Genomic DNA, 19,757 nt, shown 5'->3' on the forward strand with positions numbered 1-19,757 from the left:
AACAAAACTCTGTCTCTGAAATTCAATTTGGCACTGGTGCACAGAGGCCGAGTTTTTGGCATCAAAGCTGAGGAAGAAGAGAGGCATCAATAGCAGGGACAAGGCTGAGGGTAAATAGGGGAACTGAGCAGAAGTCCCATGATGATAAAAAGGGTACCAGCCTCCAGCTCCACTGGGGAGCAGAGCAGCCTGAGCCGGGCAACTCACTGGCTTTGGGATCCCTCAGGGAAAAGGTACCTGACATTTGAGCATGCAGTAGTAGTGGTTCTCAAAGTCTGATTGTAAGGTCGGATCTTAACAAACGGCACCGCGAAACAGAGGAAAGCTTCAAGTGAGCTTTATTAGGGAGCGCTCCCGGGTGAGGTTCACTGGTCCCAGAGAAAGGGGGCCAGAGAAGTCGCACCCGGGCGAGGGTTGGGCAAGATTTTATAGGGGAAGGAGGGAAAGGGGTGTGGTGAATCTGGGAGGGGGCAGGGTATTCCTTATTTGGTGGTCTTTTCGGGTATCCTGAGGGACCGTTAGTCCCGCCCCTCGAAAGGTGGGAAGGCTGGGCCGGGTGCAAAGTCCTCAGGTCAGTTCCTGGAACTGGGTGGTCCAGAAAGTCTCCAGGTCAGTTTCTGGAACTGGGGGGTCCGGAGAGTTTCGGTCTGATGCAACCTGTGAATCTGATTGTGTTCCCCTGCCTCGGGCCAGTTGGCCTTACAGTGATCAGTGGATCAACCACATCAGCATCATCTGGGAACTTGCTGGAAATGCAGGTCTTCAGGCCCCATCCCAGTCCTACTGAGCCAGAAACTCTGGGAGCAGGGCCCTATCCTCAATGTTTTAACAAGTCCCCAGGTGATTCTGATGCTCCAATCAATTTGCAATCTATTGCCCTAAAGGATTACCAGTCAACGAGCTCCTGTGCAGTTTTCCCCATTAGCTTCTTAGTGACTTACTCTTAGATAGGAAAGGATGGGGGCTTCCCTGGTGGCGCAGTGGTTGAGAGTCCGCCTGCCGATACAGGGGACACGGGTTCATGCCCCGGTCCAGGAAGATCCCACATGCCGCGGAGCAGGTGGGCCCGTGAGCCATGGCCGCTGAGCCTGCGCGTCCGGAGACTGTGCTCCGCAACGGGAGAGGCCACAACAGTGACAGGCCCACGTACCGCAAAAAAAACAAAAAAAGAAAGGATGATCCAAGGTCACCAAATAGTAAAGAAAACCTCTCCAATTAAAAAGGGCCCAAAATAAGTAAAAAAAAAATGGACCCCAGAGGACACAGATGATGTAGGGGACAGGAGAGAAAAAAGGAAACTCTAACTTGTATCCTGAAAACCACTTGAGGACTTCCCTGGCAGTCCAGTGGTTAAGACACTGTACTTCCAATGCAGGGGCCACGGGTGTGATCCCTGCTTGGGAAATTAAGAGCCCACATGCCATGCACGGCGTGGCCAAAAAAAACCATTTGAGAATGTTTCGCAGTTTTATTTTCATAAAACAAATTCCAGGGCTTCCCTGGTAGCTCAGTGGTTAAGAATCCACCTGCCAATGCAGGGCACATGGGTTCGAGTCCTGGTCCAGGAAGATCCCACATGCTGCGGAGGAGCTAAGCCTGTGCACCACAACTACTGAGCCTGCGCTCTGGAGCCTGAGAGCCACAACTACTGAGCCCACGTGCCACAACTACTGAAGCCTGTGCGCATACAGCCCGTGCTCTGCAACAAGAGAAGCCACCGCAATGAGAAGCCCGCGCACTGCAATGAAGAGTAGCCCCCGCTTGCCGCAACTAGAGAAAGCCCGCGCGCGCAGCAACGAAGACCCAACACAGCCAAAAAATAAATAAATAAAATAAAATTTAAAAAAATCCAAATGCTATCACGAAAAAAATGAAATCAGAGGAAAGGAAGAGTGGTATAATCGAATGTAACGTGGCACTTTTTTGCCTGGAATTTCAGCTAAGTCCCGAAGCTAGTAAGAATGGCTGATAACCTCACCTTCTAAAGAGAGGTGTTACCACATGCAGGAGAGGACTTATTAAAGAAATAATAATAATATAAAACAGCCCAGCAGCCACCTCCCTTAGCCACCGAGAAAGGCTGGAAATTTCCTGTTCATGGAAGTGAGAAGGCACTAAGCCTGGTGAAGGGCACTGCCTTAGAGAAAGGGAGTCTGTCCTTCCATTCTCTGGCTGGAGCTTGCTGATTCAGAAACTTGCGGGCTTGCCATGGTACCTGTACTCTAGACAGAAGAGTTTCTGGTAGAGTCCTTGTGTGTCTCCTGAATTTGGAGGACTTACACAAACCCAGAGATTGGGGTCCCTTCTCCCTCTGGGTATGGTCAGGCAGGAGGTTGGTGTGAGCAGCCCACAGTGGCAGCCTGCGGGGTGGGGGCCAATGAGTTTTTAGCCAAGTGGACCCTGATGTCTTGAGGCACCCCGTGTGCAAGGGCGAGAAGACCTCTGCAGAAAGAGGCTATGAGGTGAACTGCTAGGGACAGGAGCTGGAGGAAGTCACAACGACAGTGCCTGGAGCATTTGGAAATGCCAACACTCTGAAGACCCACAGATGGGCTCCTGGGGCGTTTGAACATCTGCCCTACGGAGGACACTGACCATTGATGACACATCTTTTGTCGTTTTTCTCTGATGCTGGGAACCTGGAATATCAGAGCAGGGAGACAGAGGAGGAAAGCAAAGGTCAGAACAGACTAGGTTGAGCTACCTAGCCACCAGGGAGAAGGTGTGAACTGGACATAAGACCAAGTTTTAAATGGGGACACGACTGGATTTTTTAATGACTGCCAGTGAAGCTTAATGATCAAAATGAGACTTTTTCTTACAACCAAGAATGATGGGAAAGAGACACAACCTGCCCAAGATATTGTCAAGTGTCAGGCGAGGGACAGCTGACAGCACATGTCTGCAGGTAGTGGTTGAAGAAAAATTGTGCCCCATTCAATAAGCTGTCTACTCATAGAATGTAGAACTATGTAGACATCAGCTGGAAGAAAGCCCTAAGGGAGATCAGTGTGATGGCTTCTGGGAAAGGATCTGAGGGCTGAGGGGAGCTGAAATTGTTGACTTGTTTTCCATCACAAACCTTTTGATACTACTTAATTTTTAACCATATGCATCAATTGCATTAATTACATTTTAAAAAATGTTTTAAGATCAAGTCATGAGGGGGTGGTGGTGGGATGAATTGGGAGATTGGGACTGACATAGATACACGAATATGTATAAAATAGTACTTCACTTTGCTGTACAGTAGAAACTAACACAACATTGTAAAACAACTATACCTCCCCCCCAACACCAAAAAAAAAAATAGATCAAGTCATGCAACCCTCTTTCCCAGCTACATGCCATGCTACCTGGCATCAACTGGGTCCAGGTCCTCACACTCATTAGGGGTATCTCAACGACTGTTAAAGCTGGTCTCCAGCTTCTGCACGATTTGGAAGGTCTCCAAGCCACCTATGTGCTCTCACTTTTTACTGGTAACCCCAATTCTTACAATCCGTATTGTGTACGGTGCAGTGGTTAAAATGCAGGGGCTTTGGAGCCAGACAGGCTGAGTCAAATCCCAGGTCTCCCACTTTTTAGCTGTGTGACCTTGGGCAAGCTATTCTGACCCTCTGAAGCCTCTTCCCTCACCCCTCCCTCCAGCCTCTGGGACATGAGACTCACGCCCATCTTGTCAAGATAACATGTGATCATGTCAAGGTTCAGTATGATCATTTCTTCACCCAGAACTGCCTAACCCTTAACAAGGTGATTTCAGCTTGCTCCCTCTCACCTCCCTATCTGCCTTCTCTTCCGTTCCTCTCCTTTTTTTTGCGGTACGCGGGCCTCTCACTGTCGTGGCCTCTCCCGTTGCGGAGCACAGGCTCCGGACGCGCAGGCTCAGCGGCCATGGCTCACGGGCCCAGACGCTCCACGGCATGTGGGATCTTCCCAGGCCGGGGCACGAACCCGTGTCCCCTGCATCGGCAGGCGGACTCTCAACCACTGCGCCACCAGGGAAGCCCCGTTCCTCTCCTTTTGCCACCTGCCCATAGTAAGCAGTGCCATCTTGCTCTTGTGCCCAGTCCCTCCTCATTACTCCTCCAAGTTTTGCTCCATCAGTTGTCCCTTCATAGCTTCAGTCTTTCAGGTCTGTGACTCCCCTACAATTAAAAACATCAGAGACCCTTCCCTGACTCTGCCTTAGCTGCCCACAGACGTCCTCACTTTCCCCCTGCCTGCCTCAGCCCAACACTGGGAAAGTGTCACCTCCTGGATGGATATATTTTTTCAGTTCCTCCTCACTCCTCAACCTCCTGCCGCTCTGCGGAAGCCACGTCAAGGTCACTAAGGCCAACAGACCCTTCTCCAGCCTCACCTTTCTTGCCTTCAACCCTGACCATTCCCTTGTCCTCGAACTCTTGGCTTTCAACACCTTTCCTTCTGGTTTTCTGACCACCTCTCTGACATCTCTTTGAGGATATCCTCTGATGCGGTTAATGCTGGGGTTCCAGAGGCTCTGCCCTTGGCTCCCCATACACTTTCTCCCAGGGAAAATCCCACCCACTCCAGCCCTTCAAGGACCCTCCACACCCCTCAACCTCCAGCCCAACAGACCCACCCCTGTGCATGCCCTGTATTCGTTTGCTCACCAGATATAAGAGATGAAGGGGAACACAGGTGCCCCACTCACCAGAAACAGCAGCCGCCAGTGGGGAAGGCTGTAGGCAAGTCCTGTCAGGAACATGACCCCCATAGCAAAAAAGCTGTGTCCCAGGATGATGGCGTGGGCCCGGTGCATGCCCACTAGCCACTCAGTGACTGTGTAGAGGCCAAGAGGACAAAATCATAATCAGCTCAGGGTACCCAGGACTGCCCCTGCCCCCAGCCTTCTGAGATGCCCCAGCCCTGCTCAGGGACTGGGTTTCTTCTGCCTGCTCAGGATCCGGGTCCAGAGACAGCACTTCAAAGCCAGGCATAGTGCCTCTGCGCCCCCAGGGCACACTTGCCTGGGCTCCAAACCACAGACATAGTCTCCAGTCTGTCATCAACTTGGCTGTTCCCTTGGAACACCTCCCCCTGACCACACGCCTGTCATTGAGAAGCTCTGGCCCTGGGTACAGCACCTCACATGTGGCCTGACACAGGCAAGGCGAGACATCACTGTCCTTGTCTTGGTTCTTAGTGTATCAGTGTTTTGGCCACCTAGACCCCGGCCTTTGTGGAGGACCCAGTTCCCTCTGGCTGGGCTCTGAAAATTTCTCAATGAGAAACGGGAGCAGGGTTTCCCAGCAGGTTCCTGCGAGGCTGAATAAATGTACGGGCACTTGGGAATTTTGCATCACACAGGCCTGGGGTGGAATCCCAGTTCCTTCACTGACCTGCCGTGTGACCCTGAGTAAGTCGGTTAAGTTCCTGAGGCTCAAGTATCCTCCTGAGCTAAAGGAATAATAGATTAGTGCCTACCGAACAGACAGTTGCCAGGATGAAAGGAGGCAATACATATAGAGGGCTTAGCAGCTACCTGGCCCAGGTGGGGGAAGCAAGGGGTATGAAGTGGGGATGTGTGGGGTACCAGGGGGATGACAGTGCAAGGGCAGTGTGGGCACAGACTCTCTGCCATCTCTAGGCCTCCACAGCCTGCCTGACTGGGCCACAACTCCCCCTGTCCTGCGGGCTCCCAGTAGGTACACGCGCGCCCCACCCCCCCACCTCACTTAAAGACGCGCTGCTGATGGCGTAGCCCACCGCAGCTGGGGACACGCCAAAGCGGAAGAACAGATATTGGTGAAAGCTGTTGACAAAGTCTGTCCCGAGGCCGAAGATGATCAGTCCCAGCAGTGACAGCAGGATGCTTGGGTGGCGGCCCAGCCTGCGCGCGTGGCAGGGAGGGGAGACTGCGCCAAGTGCATGGACCTAGGTAGCTGGCCCCAGCCCGCTCCCAGCACCAAGACCAGGCCCCGAGCCGTACACTCGCCTCCGGAGGGCCCCTACCCTTGCCTCCCCTAAAATGAGACCCTTCAGCTCTGAATGGCCACAAGGAGGAGGCAGGGAGGGGTGTCCCGGGGACCAGAGGGAACTCTGGAAGACTTACTTGTCAGTTATGAACCCGAAGAGGAAAGACCCTGTCAAGAGTCCCACCAAGTACACGTTCTGCACGATTTCCGGATGCGGTTCCTTGCCACACACCGAGTCAAACTGGGGGTTCCACGCAGGGATTGGCCACAGGCCTCCATCCAGGGCCTTCTAGGTTGAGACTGAGCCTCCACCCAGGGTGGACCTTTAGGCAGAAGGGGCCTGGGACAGGGGCAGGTAACTGTGTGCAGCATGCCTCAGCTCTGTTACCTCTGCATCCCATCCTGCATCTGGCAGACTCTAGGAGTTAGGCCTGGAGAGAGGGACCAGAGACACAGGCCAAGAAGGGGGCTGGGTGAAGAGGTAACCGAGCAAAGGCTAGAATCACCCAAGACCCTCTTCCAAGTACAGATGCTAGGCCTCACCCTAGAGAATCAAACTGGGCAGGTCTGTGCTGTGAAGGGCCCAGGTAGCAGCTTAGGCTGAGAAACTCCATAAGAGGTACCAGATCAAAGATGCTTCTTTCCCCAGTTCCCTAATTTCTGTGATTTCAGAGGGCAGAGCCACAACTACAGAAGCAATTCCCTGGGCAGGTGGCAAACCCTGCCACCTGACATCTGCGCCTAGTCCCCAATCTACTCTAGCTTCCTGGCTAAGACCTGTAAGACCAGGGCTGGGCAGCAGGAATCCTGTTTCTGCCTTGGCCCTGCCTCTGCGGGTTGACCTTGGGCCAATTGCTTCCCCTCCCTGAGCCTCAGTTTCCCCACCTGTTCAGTGAGGGTGAGGGCAAATCTCTGGGGTCCTGGGTTAGCTACAGACAACTCTGGACAAGGCATACCTCATTGATCAGTGATCGCTTCTTGATCTCAGGATAGATCCACCCATCTTGACATGAGTCTCTGCGGTTGAGCCCAAAATGGATGATAGAATCCAGAATCCAGTCCACAGGCAAGTACATGAGGCAAGTCAGGAAACTGCCATTGGGTGCTCGGGGCAGGGTCAGATTCAGCCGCTCAGACTCCGTCAGGTTGGGGCCCACTGCCAGTATCCAGCTGGTGTTGCAATAGGGCTTCTGTGGTGTGAACATGAAGATGTCAGCAAACAAGAAGAAGGTAGACAGGATGTTGGGAATGAAGATGAGGGCCACCAGCCTCCGCTGGAATGTGCCAAACTCCCCTACTGCATCCACGATGGTGGTAAACTTATCGTCTTGCTTGGCTTCTATGGCCCTCAATCTGCGTAATAGCATGTCCAGAGAACAGGAACGGGGGCTTTCTGCTGCCCCATGTTGGTGGAAGCTCCTGAGATGATGCTGGGATTTGAACTCTACCTTGAAGTTGTTTTCCTTTGCCATCTGTTCAAAGAGAGGATGCAGCTCAGTCTTCACTGACACCACTTTTCAGATATCATAGACCAGCGTGGGAGGCACTGGCCAGAAACTGGCTTGAAACAGTTTGGATCCCAACCTTGATGTTCTCTGTACTTCCCTCCTTCGCTTCTGAAATTTCTTAATTTGTCCCCCATTGGCCCACCCATCCCTGATGTGTATAGAGCACTTAAGATTTTTTTAATGTTTTAGAAAACGCTCTGCTTCTGTTATCATGAATGACTAAGTTCTGAGGAGCTCTCCTGCAACTTCCCCACAATGGAAACTTTGTTTACACACACACTGAGGCACCACCAGTCTTGCAAAAGGTAGGAGAGGTCTCCAGGGACCATTCCTTAAAAAAAAAAAAAAAAACAGGGACTTCCCTGGTGGTGAAGTGGTTAAGAATCCGCCTGCCAATGCAGGCGACACGGGTTCGAGCCCTGGTCTGGGAAGATCCCACATGCCGTGGAACAGCTAAGTCCGTGCACCACAACTACTGAGCCTGTACTCTAGAGCCGCAAGCCACAACCACTGAAGCCCGTGCGCCTAGAGCCCGTGCTCCGCAACAAGAAAAGCCACTGCAGTGAGAAGCCCGCGCACTGCAATGAAGAGTAGCCCCTGCTCGCTGCAACTAGATAAAGCCCGTGCACAGCAACGAAGACCCAATGCGGCCAAAAATAAATTAATTAAAAAACCAAAACACACACACACACACACACACACACACACACACACACACAAATCTGGCTCTGAAGTGGCCATGAACTGAGGCCAAGGTGGGTGGCTGCAAGCCTTGATCACAGAGATGAGAAGACAGGGCTGGTGCCATGGGGCACCAAAATGGTAGGGTGACAGACAGCAACAGAGAGCGAAGCTGGAATGGCAGGCGGAGCGGAGGAGTGAGGTAGCAACACTGACTGTAAGGATATTACCTTGGAACAGCAGCAAAGTGGGGAAACTAAGCGGGGCTGAAGAGGTCCTGGGTTGGGGCACCCCTTGGCTACCAGCAAAAGCAGATGCAGGTCTTCTCTGAAGGAAAATTTCTCCAAACTAAGCTTGCAAGGCTCTCACAGATTAAGATCAAGCCAAGGGCTCAAAACAAATATTATCTAACCCATAAGAAGTTAAGTCATTCTGAGAGTAAGAAATGGAAGTTATAATTACAGAAATGGACTTATAACCAGAGGCAAAAAGCAGACACCTTTGGAGGGAAGACACAACTTCTAAAAATAAAAACTATTGAATAACAACTTGTTGAAATAAACACACTAAAGGGAAGGCTAAATAGATTCGACACAAAGATGAATTAGAAGATAGAAGATTTAACGTTCATCTAGTTGCAGGCCCAGTGGGAGAAAGAGAGAAGCGATATTTAAGGAGATAAGAGCAATCTATTTTCTAAAATTTGAAAAACATGAATCCTTAGAATCAGGAAACAGTGTATCCCAAGCAGGATAAATAAAAGAGAAACCCACTGTAACAAAGCTGCAGAACACCAGTGACAAAGAAAAGATTTTCAAAAACGTCTAGAGAGAAGATAGATCATGGACAAATGAGCCGTGTCTACAGACTTCTGTTAAGAAACAAAAGTTGTGGACAACATATTTGGAGGAATTTTATCTTAAAACTGACCAAACCCATACTTGTAAGATAAAACACCTGAATCATTGAGGATCCAAGTTGTGATCTCAAGTCTATGACATTTTCATAAGGGTAAAATGTTACCACTACTTTAATTACTGTTATAAATAGCTTTATAATGTTGAAGACTCATTGTTTAACTCTAAGACTTTTTTTTTTTGCGGTACGCGGGCCTCTCACTGTTGTGGCCTCTCCCGTTGCAGAGCACAGGCTCCGGACGCGCAGGCTCAGCCGCCATGGCTCACGGGCCCAGCCGCTCCGCGGCATATGGGATCTTCCCGGACCAGGGCGTGTCCCCTGCATCAGCAGGCGGACTCTCAACCACTGCGCCACCAGGGAAGCCCTAACTCTAAGACTTTAAAATTTTCTTTTTCCTTTCTTTCTTTAAAGAAATAACCAAAAGTTGTTAAGCAACAAGGAAACCAGAAGAGAGTGAAGAGTATCTTCAACATGTTGATAGGAAATAACAGCCAACCTAGAATTGCTTACTCAGCAAAATTATCTGTCAATTAGAGTAAAATGAAGAGAGTTATAGTCAAAAATTGAGTTAGCAACAGATCTGATTTAATGGAACTTCTAAAAGTTAAGGAGGGGTATGCTCCAAATAAAATAAAATAAAATGTATATGAAAATGAAAAATCCTAAAATAATACAAAATTCAAACAATTAAGAATGGTTTTGGTGGGAATTCCCTGGCAGCCTAGTGGTTAGGACTCTGAGCTTTCACTGCCAGGGGCCCGGGTTCAGTCCCTGGTTGGGGTACTAAGATCCCACAAGCCTCGCAGCATGGCAAAAAAAAAAAAAAAAAAAGTTTTGGAGCAGAAATATACGGTATAGTGAAAAAAAGAGTTCAGAAACTGGATAAAAGAGGAACTCATCAATAAATGGGTCTGGAACCATTGGGGAAAAAAAAGAGGATAAGGAGGAGGAAAATTATGTCAAGACGACAAACTGATAGGCAGTGATGAGCAATCTAAATGGTAAACATGTAAGCAAATCCAAATATTGATTGCATTAAATAATAAAAGCTCTGTTCAATTGTGGAGTTAAAAAAAAAAAGATAAAATGGTGGGCAGCAATAATATATTTCAGGATGGAGATGATGAGAGCCAAAGTATCTTAAAATCTTTCTATTGTTCAAGGTGTAGGAGAAAGACACCAAGATTTCAAAGTTACTTTTATCGTTTTGGTTTTTTTTTGGTCACACCACGCAGCCTGACTTGCAGGATCTTAGTTCCCTGACCAAGGATCGAACCCATGCTCCCTGCAGTGGAAGCACGAAGTCTTAACCACTGGACCACCAGGGAAGTCCCTCAAAGTTACATTTGCATGATAAAATTTTAAGGATAACCACTACAATAATATAGCTAGAAAACAGCAGTGGAAAAAGGTAGGCTAAAGAGAAAAACAAAAACAAGACCTCAATCAAAAAAGTGAAGAAAAGGAAACGTAGAAAAAGTGGATTTCAGTAATTGTGACTGGAAAAATGAATCAAAGTATATTGATTATCACTAGTTAAAAGAGATAGTTAGATTGAGCTTTTGAAAAGTCAAATTAATATGCTGTTTTTAAATAGGTCGGCCGGGACTTCCCTGGTGGTACAGTGGTTAAGACTCCACACTCCCAATGCATGGGGCCCAGGTTCCATCCCTGGTCAGGGAACTAGAGCCTGCATGCTGCAACTAAAAGAGCCCGCATGCCACAATTAAGACCTGGCACAGCCAAAAAAATAAATAAATGTTTAAAAATAAATAAACAGGGTGGCCAGTATTTCCCAGAACATACCCAGTTTATGTCTTTTATGCTTGTGTAATTATTCATAGCGTGCCCTTTCCCTCTCACAAGTGTTTTGATTTTGATGACAACTTGGTCACTCTGTAAGAAGGCACACTTAAAGCATAGGGACATGAAAAGGCTGAGAGTTAAAGGATGGAAAAAGTTATATTAGGCAAACAGTAACCAAAAGAAATCTGATTTAGCTATACTATTACCAAAACAAAACAAAAACCCATAAAGTATCATTAATAGAGAGATTCATTATCTAAAGACAAAAGGTTCAGTACACCAAAAAATTAAATATATATGACCCTAATAAATGTCTTCAAATATATAAAACAATAATGAGTATAACTCATAGGAGAAATTGATAGCTCTAATACCATAATGAGAAATTTCAATGCACCTTTTCAAGGGGTCAAAATGTGAAAACTTAGCAAAGATAATTTTAATAACACAATTAACAAGACTAAATTAATGACCATTTCTAAAATTCTGCATGTAACAACTAGAGAATACACATTTTTCTCAAGCCTACTCAGAGCATTTGCAAAACTTTATCATACACTAGGCAATAAAGCAAGCCTTGACAGAAATTTTCTTTTTTTCTTTTTGGCCGCACTGCACGGCATATGGGATCTTAGTACCCCAACCAGGGATTGAACCCACACCCCGTGCATTGGAAGCAGGGAGTCTGAACCACTGTACCGCCAGGGAAGTTCTCACGACAAATTTCAAAGAATAGGCATCATATAGACCTGTCTTCTGACTACAGTGAGATTAAATTAGAAGTCACTAACAGCTTAATAATTTAAAATTCCATGTTTTTCATACATGTGTAATACAGTTACATTCATTTATCACAGTCTGCATTCCACCCTCTATCTCCTAAATGATTTTCTTTAAAAATTTGTACATGGTAAGGTCCACTCTATGGGCTGTAAAGTCCTGTGGGTTTTGACGAATGCGTGGAGTCATGTATCCACCATTAGAGTATCAGACAGAAGTCTCACTGCCCAAAAAAATCTGTGCTCCACCTATTAAACCCTCCTCTCTCTTCTCAACCGGACACGCAGGTTCAGCAGCCATGGCTCATGGGCCCAGCTGCTCCGTGGCATGTGGGATCTGCCCGGACCGGGGCACGAACCCATGTCCCCTGCATCGGCAGGCGAACTCTCAACCACTGCACCACCAGGGAAGCCCAACCCCTGATCTTTTATACACTATATCTTTCTTTTTCTGGAATGTCATATACCTCTTTTTTTTTTTTTTTTTTTGGTACGTGGGCCTTTCACTGCTGTGGCCTCTCCTGTTGCGGAGCACAGGCTCCGGACGTGCAGGCCCAGCGGCCACGGCTCACGGGCCCAGCTGCTCCGCGGCATGTGGGATCCTCCCGGACCGGGGCACGAACCCGTGTCCCCTGCATCGGCAGGCGGACTCTCAACCACTGCGCCACCAGGGAAGCCTGGAGTGTCATATACCTTTATCATACACCATATAGCCTTTTCAGACAGGCTTCTTTCACTCAGCAGTATACACTTAAGGCCATTCATATCTTTTCATGGCCTAATAGCTTGTTTCTCAAAAATCACAGAATAATATTTTTCAATGTAACCACGTACTAGAGTTTGTTTATCCATTCATCAATTATTGAAGGACATCTTGGTTGCTTCCAGTGTTTGGCAGCTGTGAATAAAGCTGCTATAAACATTTGCGTGCAGGTTTTTGTGTGGATACAGTTTTCAAATCAGTCGGGTAATACCTAGGAACACGAATGTTGAGTCATATGGTAAAACTATGTTTAGCTTTGTAAGAAACTGGAAACTGTCTTCCAAAGTGGCTATACCATTTTGCACTCCCACCAGCAATGAATGAGAATTCTTGTTGTCCTGCATCCTTGCCAATTTATTTGATTTTAGCCTTAATAATAGATGAGTTCTTTTATTTAGTTTTTCGTTCTTTTAAGTTGCACTTCCCTAATGACAAATAATGTTGAGCATCTTTTCATATGCTTATTTGCTATCTGTATATCTTCTTTGGTGAGTTATCTCTTCAGATCTTTTGCCTGTTTTCTAAATTGGGATGTTTACCTTCTTACTGTTGAGTTTTGAGTTATTTGTATATTTTGGATACAAGTCTTTTATCAGCTATGTTTTGCAAATATTTTCTCCAGTCTCTGGCTTGCCTTTTTATTCTCTTAACAGCATCTTTTGCAGAGCAGAAGTTTTTTACTTTAGTGAAGTCCAATTTGGGACTTCCCTGGTGGTCCAGTGGTAAAGAATCCGCCTTACAATGCAGGGGACACGAGTTCGATCCCTGGTCAGGGAAACTAAGATCCCACATGCCACTGGGCAACTAAGCCCGCGTGCCGCAACTACTGAGACTGCGTGCCACAAACTACAGAGCCAACGCACGCTGGAGCCTGCGCGCCACAACTAGAGAGAGAAAACCTGCACACCACGGCTAGAGAGAAGACTGTGCACCACAACAAAAAGTCCACGTGCCGCAACTAAGACCTGACGCAGCCAAAAATAAACAAAATAAATAAAACTTTTAAAAAAAGTCCAATTTATCAATTTTTTTCTTTCATAGATTTTGCTTTTGGTGTCATATCTAAAAATTCATTGCCAAACCCAAGGTCACTTAGATTTTCTCCTATGTTGTCTTCTAGAAGTTTTATATAGTTTTGTGTTTTACATTTAGGTCTATGATCCATTTTGAGTTAATTTTTGTAAAGGGTGTAAGATCTGGGTTTACATTTTTTACATTAAATTTTTGCATATGGTCATCCAATTATTCCAGTACCATTGTTGAAAAGACTATCCTTTCTCCATTGAATTGCCTTTGCTTCTTTGCAGTTGACTATATTTATGTGGGTCTATTTCTGAACTTTCTATTTTGTTCCATGGTTCTGTGTCTATCCTTTTGCCAATACCATGCTATTTTGATTATGGAAGACTTTATAGGAAGTCTTAAAATCAGGTAGTGTGAAGCCTCCAACTTTGTTTTTCTTCACTACTGTGTTGGATATCCAGGTCTTCTGCGTTTCCATTTGAACTTTAGGATAAGTTTGTTGATATTTGCAAAACAGCTTGCTGTGCTTTTGATTGAGATTATATTGAATCTATAGGTCAGTTTGGGAAGCGTTGATGTCTTATCAACAATATTGAGTCTTTCAATCCATGAACATGGAATATACACATATTTTTTCTAAAGTTTATTAAGTTTTATAAATATATATTTTTAAGTTAATAAAACTTGTGACTATCTCAGAAGTCAAAAAAGAGATCATAATGAAAATTTTAAAATATTTATAAACGAGTGATACTATAAATGCTTATAAGTGAAAACTATAAAAACTTATACCACTCATATCAAACCTATGGGTGGTACAAAAAGTGGTACTCTGTGGGAAATTTATAGTGTTACCTGCTTTATAATAGAAAATCAGAAAGACTGAAAATTAATAAACTAAATGCCCATCATAGGAAGTGAAAAAAGAACAAAATAATATAAACCTAAATAAATAGATTGTAAAGTTAAGACAGAAATAAAGGAAACAGGAAACAATAATAGCAAGATACGGAAACAACATTAAGTGTCCATCAACGGATGAATGGAGAAAATGTGGTATATATTTATATATACAATGAAATACTATTTAGCCACAAGAAAAAACGGAAATCCTGCCATTTGTGACAACAGGGGTGGATCTTGGGAGCATTATGCTAGTGAACAGCCAGAGAAGGACAAATACTGTATGGTATCACTTATATGTGGAATTTTTTTTTAAAGTCAAAACTAGTGGAAACAGAAAGTTTAAGTGGTTTCCAAGGGCTGTGGGTGGGGAAATAGGAAGAGGTTGGTAAAAGGGTAATTACTTTCAACTATAAGAGGAATAAGGTCTGAGGATATAATGTAAAAACATGGTGACTATAGTTGATAACACTATATTGTATAATTGAAATTTGCTAAGACAGTAGAACATAAGTTTCTCACACACACACACAAAAAGATAAATATGTGAGGTGACAGATGTGTGAATTAACTAGATGAAGGGAGTCCTTTTGTAATATATATGTATATCAAAGAACTACAATGTACACTTTGCATATCTTACAATTTTGTATGTCAATTTTACATTTACCTTTGCTAAATTTTTTAATGTTTCAAATGATCAATTTTATATTAGGTATATTTTACCACAATAAAAAATGTTTTAAAAATATGTGCAAGGGTATTCCCTGGAGGTCCAGTGGTTAGAATTCGGCACCTTCACTGCTGTGGGCTGGGTTTCAATCCCTGGTCAGGGAACTAAGATCCCACAAGCCACGCAGCAGGGCAAAAAAAAAAAAAAAAAAAAGTGCAAGACCTGTGTGTAAAATAATTATAAAACTTACAGAAATATGTTAAAAAGAAAAATTAATGGAGAGATATCTAATAGTCATGAATAAAAGTTGTCAATTTTTCCCCATGTTGATCTGTAGATTCAGTACAAATCCAGTCAAAATCCAAAAGGTATTTTTTTGTGAAATTTGTCAAGATAACTCTAAAATTACTATGGAAGAACAAAGGGCATGAATACCTAAGACAATTCTGAAGAATAATAAGGAGGAATGATTTGTCCTGTCAAACCTCAGAATCTATTATAAAGTTATATTCATTAAAGACAAGGTGGTCTCAGTGCAGGAATAGCTAAATAGCCCAGAAATAGATTTATGCAAACAATTTTTAAAAATATTTATTTTATTTTATTTATTTTGGCTGCACCGGGTCTTAGTTAGTTGCAGCACATGGGATCTTCAGTTGCGGCATGCAGGCTTCTTAGTTGTGGCATGCGAACTCTTAGTTGCGGCACGCATGAGGGATCTAGTTCCCCGACCAGGGCTCAAACCCGGACCCCCTGCACTGGGAGCATGGAGTCTTACCCACTGGACCACCAGGGAAGTCCCAAACAAATCTGGATATATGAGAGACAGACTTGCATGACAGGTCAGTAAATGGAAAAAAATTAACATTGGTTCCTGTCTCACACCATAAACAAAAATTTCAGCCCTATTAAGGACCTAAATTTAAAGAACAAAACTTTTGTTAGAAAAAATATATATATATATATATTTTTTTTTCCCCCGACCAGGGATTGAACCCGTGTCCCCTGCATTGGAAGTTGGATTCTTTACCACTGGACCACCAGGGAAGTCCCTGTCCCAGCCTTCTTTCAATTTTATATTTGTATACTCTTATATACTTTTATATACTCTTATATACTCTTATATACTTTTTATTTGATGTACAGTAAAATACACCCTTTGTTGTGTACAGTTCTGTGGGTTTTGACAAATGTATAGAATAGTATATCTAGCACCAAAATCATGATGTGGAGGGGTTCCATTACCCCTAAAATCCCCTTGTGTTTCTCCTCCTTCTACTCCACAATCTTTTGCAATCACTGTTTCTATAGTTTTGCCTTTTACAAAATGTCATTTAAATGGAATCAAACATGACTTAGCATCTAAGGTCTAGTTCCTTTTACTGGAATATATTTTTGACTTTACGTGAAAAATGATTTCTTTTTTCTTTTTTTTTCACTTTAAGCAAAGTCTTTCTTTTCAAGGAACATTTTCTCATTCTCTGTTCTTGGCATACATTTTAAATTCTTACCAGTAGAACCAAAGCCTCCTGAAACCCTTACAGTGTCATCTAAAACTTGAACTTCCTCTATTTCTGGGTAAAAAAAATCTGTTCACAAATGAGCTGTGCAATTTTATCACACTTTTTACTTCAAACTTTGCCACAATTAAATAGTACAATACCAACATTTCCTCTACAGTCTTCATCTATGACACCAGCTTCTACATCTATGAAATGTTTTACAGCCAAGCTAGAACATGGAGCTACTCTCCCATAGCACCCAGAAGGAAGAGGTACCTGAATGTTGGTTTTCACAAGGGCTTTCTCCATAGGTGGTACTGTGCAATCACAGGCAGTGTACAGGTCAGAGCCTGCGGTGCATGTAGTCCCCTTGGTCTGGGCGGTGGTGTGCTCCGAGAGCTGGGCAAAGTGGAGCGGTATGCCGCCCTCCTCTGCAAGCTGGGCCACCTTGCTGGGGGAGACGACTTGTTTGCTGAGAGCAGGGCATGGCAGGGCAGAATGTGAGCACGAGAGGGAGCAGGGTGAACCAGAAAAGGATTTCTTAATCAGGACACAAAAGCTATGCTATTCTATGCTAACCATAAAATAGGGCTTCCCTGGCGGCTCAGTGATTAAGAATCTGCCTGCCAATGTGAGGGACACGGGTTCGAGCCCTGGTCTGGGAAGATCCCACATGCCGTGGAGCAACTAAGCCCGTGCACCACAACTACTGAGCCTGCGCTCTAGAGCCCGAGAGCCACAACTACTGAAGCCTGCGTGCCACAACTACTGAAGCCTGCGCGCCTAGAGCCCGTGCTCCGCAACAAGAGAAGCCACTGCAATGAGAAGCCTGCGTACCACAAGGAGTAGCCCCCGCTCGCTGCAACTAGAGAAAGCCCGCACACAGCAACGAAGACCCAGCACAGCCAAAAAATAAATTAAAAAAAATTTTTTGATTATAAATTTGACTACTCAAAAATGAAAATCATAGAGTTAAAATAAACACAACTGGGAGAATATATTGAAAAACTTGTATTACTGGGGAGAAAAAAGATCAAGAATATGTAAAGAAGCCACAGATCAATAATAAAAAGACAACAGAAAAATGACAAAAGATATGAATGGGCATTGCAAGAAGAGGAAATTTAAATAAACATACGAAGAGATGTTCAACCTCTTTAATAATGAGGGAAATGCAAGTCAAGACCATAATTTACACTCATTTGCTTAAGAAAACTTAAGAAATCTGACAATACCCAGTATCTATCTTCTATACATTTCTGGCAGGATTATTCATAGTTCCACTTTGGAAAACAATTTGGCATTGTCTTATAGAGCTGAATATCCCCACACATTATGACCCAGCAATTCTACTCCCAGTTACATACTCTGGGCAAACATTTGTACCTATGATCCAAGAAGAGTACCAAAACATTCACGACAACACACCTCAAATGTGAAGAAAAGAAAAAAAAAAAAGAGCTCAAATGCTCCTTCAGCAGAGGAATGGATAAACTGTGGTATATTTATCTAGTGGAATGCAATACAGCAATGAAAATGCATAAATTTCAGTTACATCTCTTAAGACTTGACCAGCCGTTGCTGGCTTTGAAGACACAAGGAACTGTGAGCTAAGGAATTGTGGGCAGCCTTTGGAGGCTGGAACAGGCAAGGAAATAAATTCCCCGACGACAGCTGATTTTAGCTTAGTGAGACCCATTTTGGCCTTCTGACCTGCAGGACTATAAGATAATAAATCTGTGTTGCTTAAAGCCGCTAAGTTTGTGACAATATGTTACAGCAGCAACAGAAAACTAGTACAGTGTGTATGTGTGTAAGTTTGGAGGAGGTGTCACAGGACAGAAGAGACTTCCCAGGCAGAGAGGGAGAGAGAGAGGGAAGGAAGAAGGGAGGGAGGGAGAGAGGGAAGGAGGGAACCTTTGCTTTGCTCAGAGAGATTTGGCTTTTGGGCCTGGAGCCAGCTTCCCGGGCAGGGTCCCCTTCAGTGTCCCCCACAGCATCACCTGAATACCCACAGGGGCCTGACAGTCTGCAAGGCCCTGGAGCACTTGTTCCCAAAGGTCCCCTGCCAGGTGGACAGGCCCCAGGCAATTGGTTCTCAATGTAAAAAGTGGAAACTAAGGTCTGGGACAGGAAGGTATAACCAGGAGCAGCCCCCCTTCTGAGGGCAGGAAATGGCCAGATGCCACACCTGAGAACTCACGCTTCCCGGGAGGACAGCCCGCTCCTTCCACAGACTCCCCACAGCCGAACAGGCCCTGTCCACATCTGCGCTGAGAATGCGACCACAGAGTTGCCAGGTGTCATCATAATTGCCACCCTCCACACCCTCCCAGTCCCTCCTCCCTGGAGACAGGACCACAAGCCAGGCCCAGCCAGACCCTTGGAAGCAGAACCCTTGGGTTCCACGGTGTCTGGGGAGCAGTGTCACAATGGGGCGGGGAGGTCCTGGGGTGGGGTGGCATGGGGAGGAATAGCATTCCATTCCTGGGGCACAACTGGCCACAGGCTCTAGGAACTGAAGGCGCAAGGCAGGCTGGGAAAATCTCCACGTGAGCCAGCCCCATTTCTCCGTGCAGACTGTTCCCAGCACCTGGAGCACCCGCCTCCCCATCAGGGCTCCACCTCCACTGAGGGAAATCCTCCCATCCTTCCACACACAACTTGGCTGCCCCTGTCCCCATGCCTGAGGAGGAGGAATGGAGAGGAGAGTAAGAGGAGGAATAGGCTCTCCACTCAGCAGCTCCCAGATCCCACCCGGGGGAGGAGGGAGTGTAGGTTAAAGACTTCTTGGTGGGAAGTTTGGGGAGCGGCAGTAGGATGGCTTTTCCTTTCTCTCAGAGGAGGAGGAGAAGCTATGTGGTAGGGGGTAGAAGGATGGGAGGCAGGCAGAGCGGAGTTTAGAAATAGCCACTGGTGAGAGTTGGAAAGCGAGCTGACTTGAAAAGCTGGTAGGAATACGAGGTGCTGCTAAAGACCCAGTTGGTGTTGGTGACCATGGATTCATAGATCAGACTTGTTGGGAGTGTGACTCTTTCCAGCAGTGACCAGCAGTTGGGGTGCAGGAAGAGAGAAAGCAGACAGTCGGGCTCATGTGCTGCTATGGTCTTGCTAGCTGGATTCTTCTGTAAGAGACTATGTGGGGATCCCCACGGGGCGGGACGGGGGGGCGGCCAAGAGGTGAAGAGGGGTCCCAAGGGGTCAGTTGCAGGCACATTGCTCATAGATCAGACTTGTTGGGAGTGTGACTCTTTCC

At 45.7% G+C, this 19,757-nt stretch overlaps 1 protein-coding gene and 1 pseudogene across 1 annotated transcript in view; both read right to left on the minus strand.

Moving 5' to 3' along the window:
- Window positions 1-19,752, minus strand: part of SLC22A14 (solute carrier family 22 member 14) — a 28,064-nt gene extending 8,312 nt beyond the window's left edge. Inside the window, exons 1-5 of the mRNA XM_032649016.1 lie at window positions 18,693-19,752; window positions 6,902-7,417; window positions 6,083-6,186; window positions 5,706-5,860; window positions 4,641-4,809 (exon numbers count right to left, since the gene is read on the minus strand). Coding sequence (XP_032504907.1) covers window positions 4,641-4,809; window positions 5,706-5,860; window positions 6,083-6,186; window positions 6,902-7,417; window positions 18,693-19,115 — 1,367 coding nt within the window. The 5' untranslated portion in view covers window positions 19,116-19,752. The remainder of the gene's footprint in view (window positions 1-4,640; window positions 4,810-5,705; window positions 5,861-6,082; window positions 6,187-6,901; window positions 7,418-18,692) is intronic.
- On the minus strand, window positions 16,416-16,988 carry LOC116762241 (annotated as a pseudogene).
- Window positions 19,753-19,757: the final 5 nt, after the last annotated feature.

Source organism: Phocoena sinus, chromosome 11, assembly GCF_008692025.1.
Source record: "Phocoena sinus isolate mPhoSin1 chromosome 11, mPhoSin1.pri, whole genome shotgun sequence".
Classification (NCBI taxonomy): domain Eukaryota; kingdom Metazoa; phylum Chordata; class Mammalia; order Artiodactyla; family Phocoenidae; genus Phocoena; species Phocoena sinus.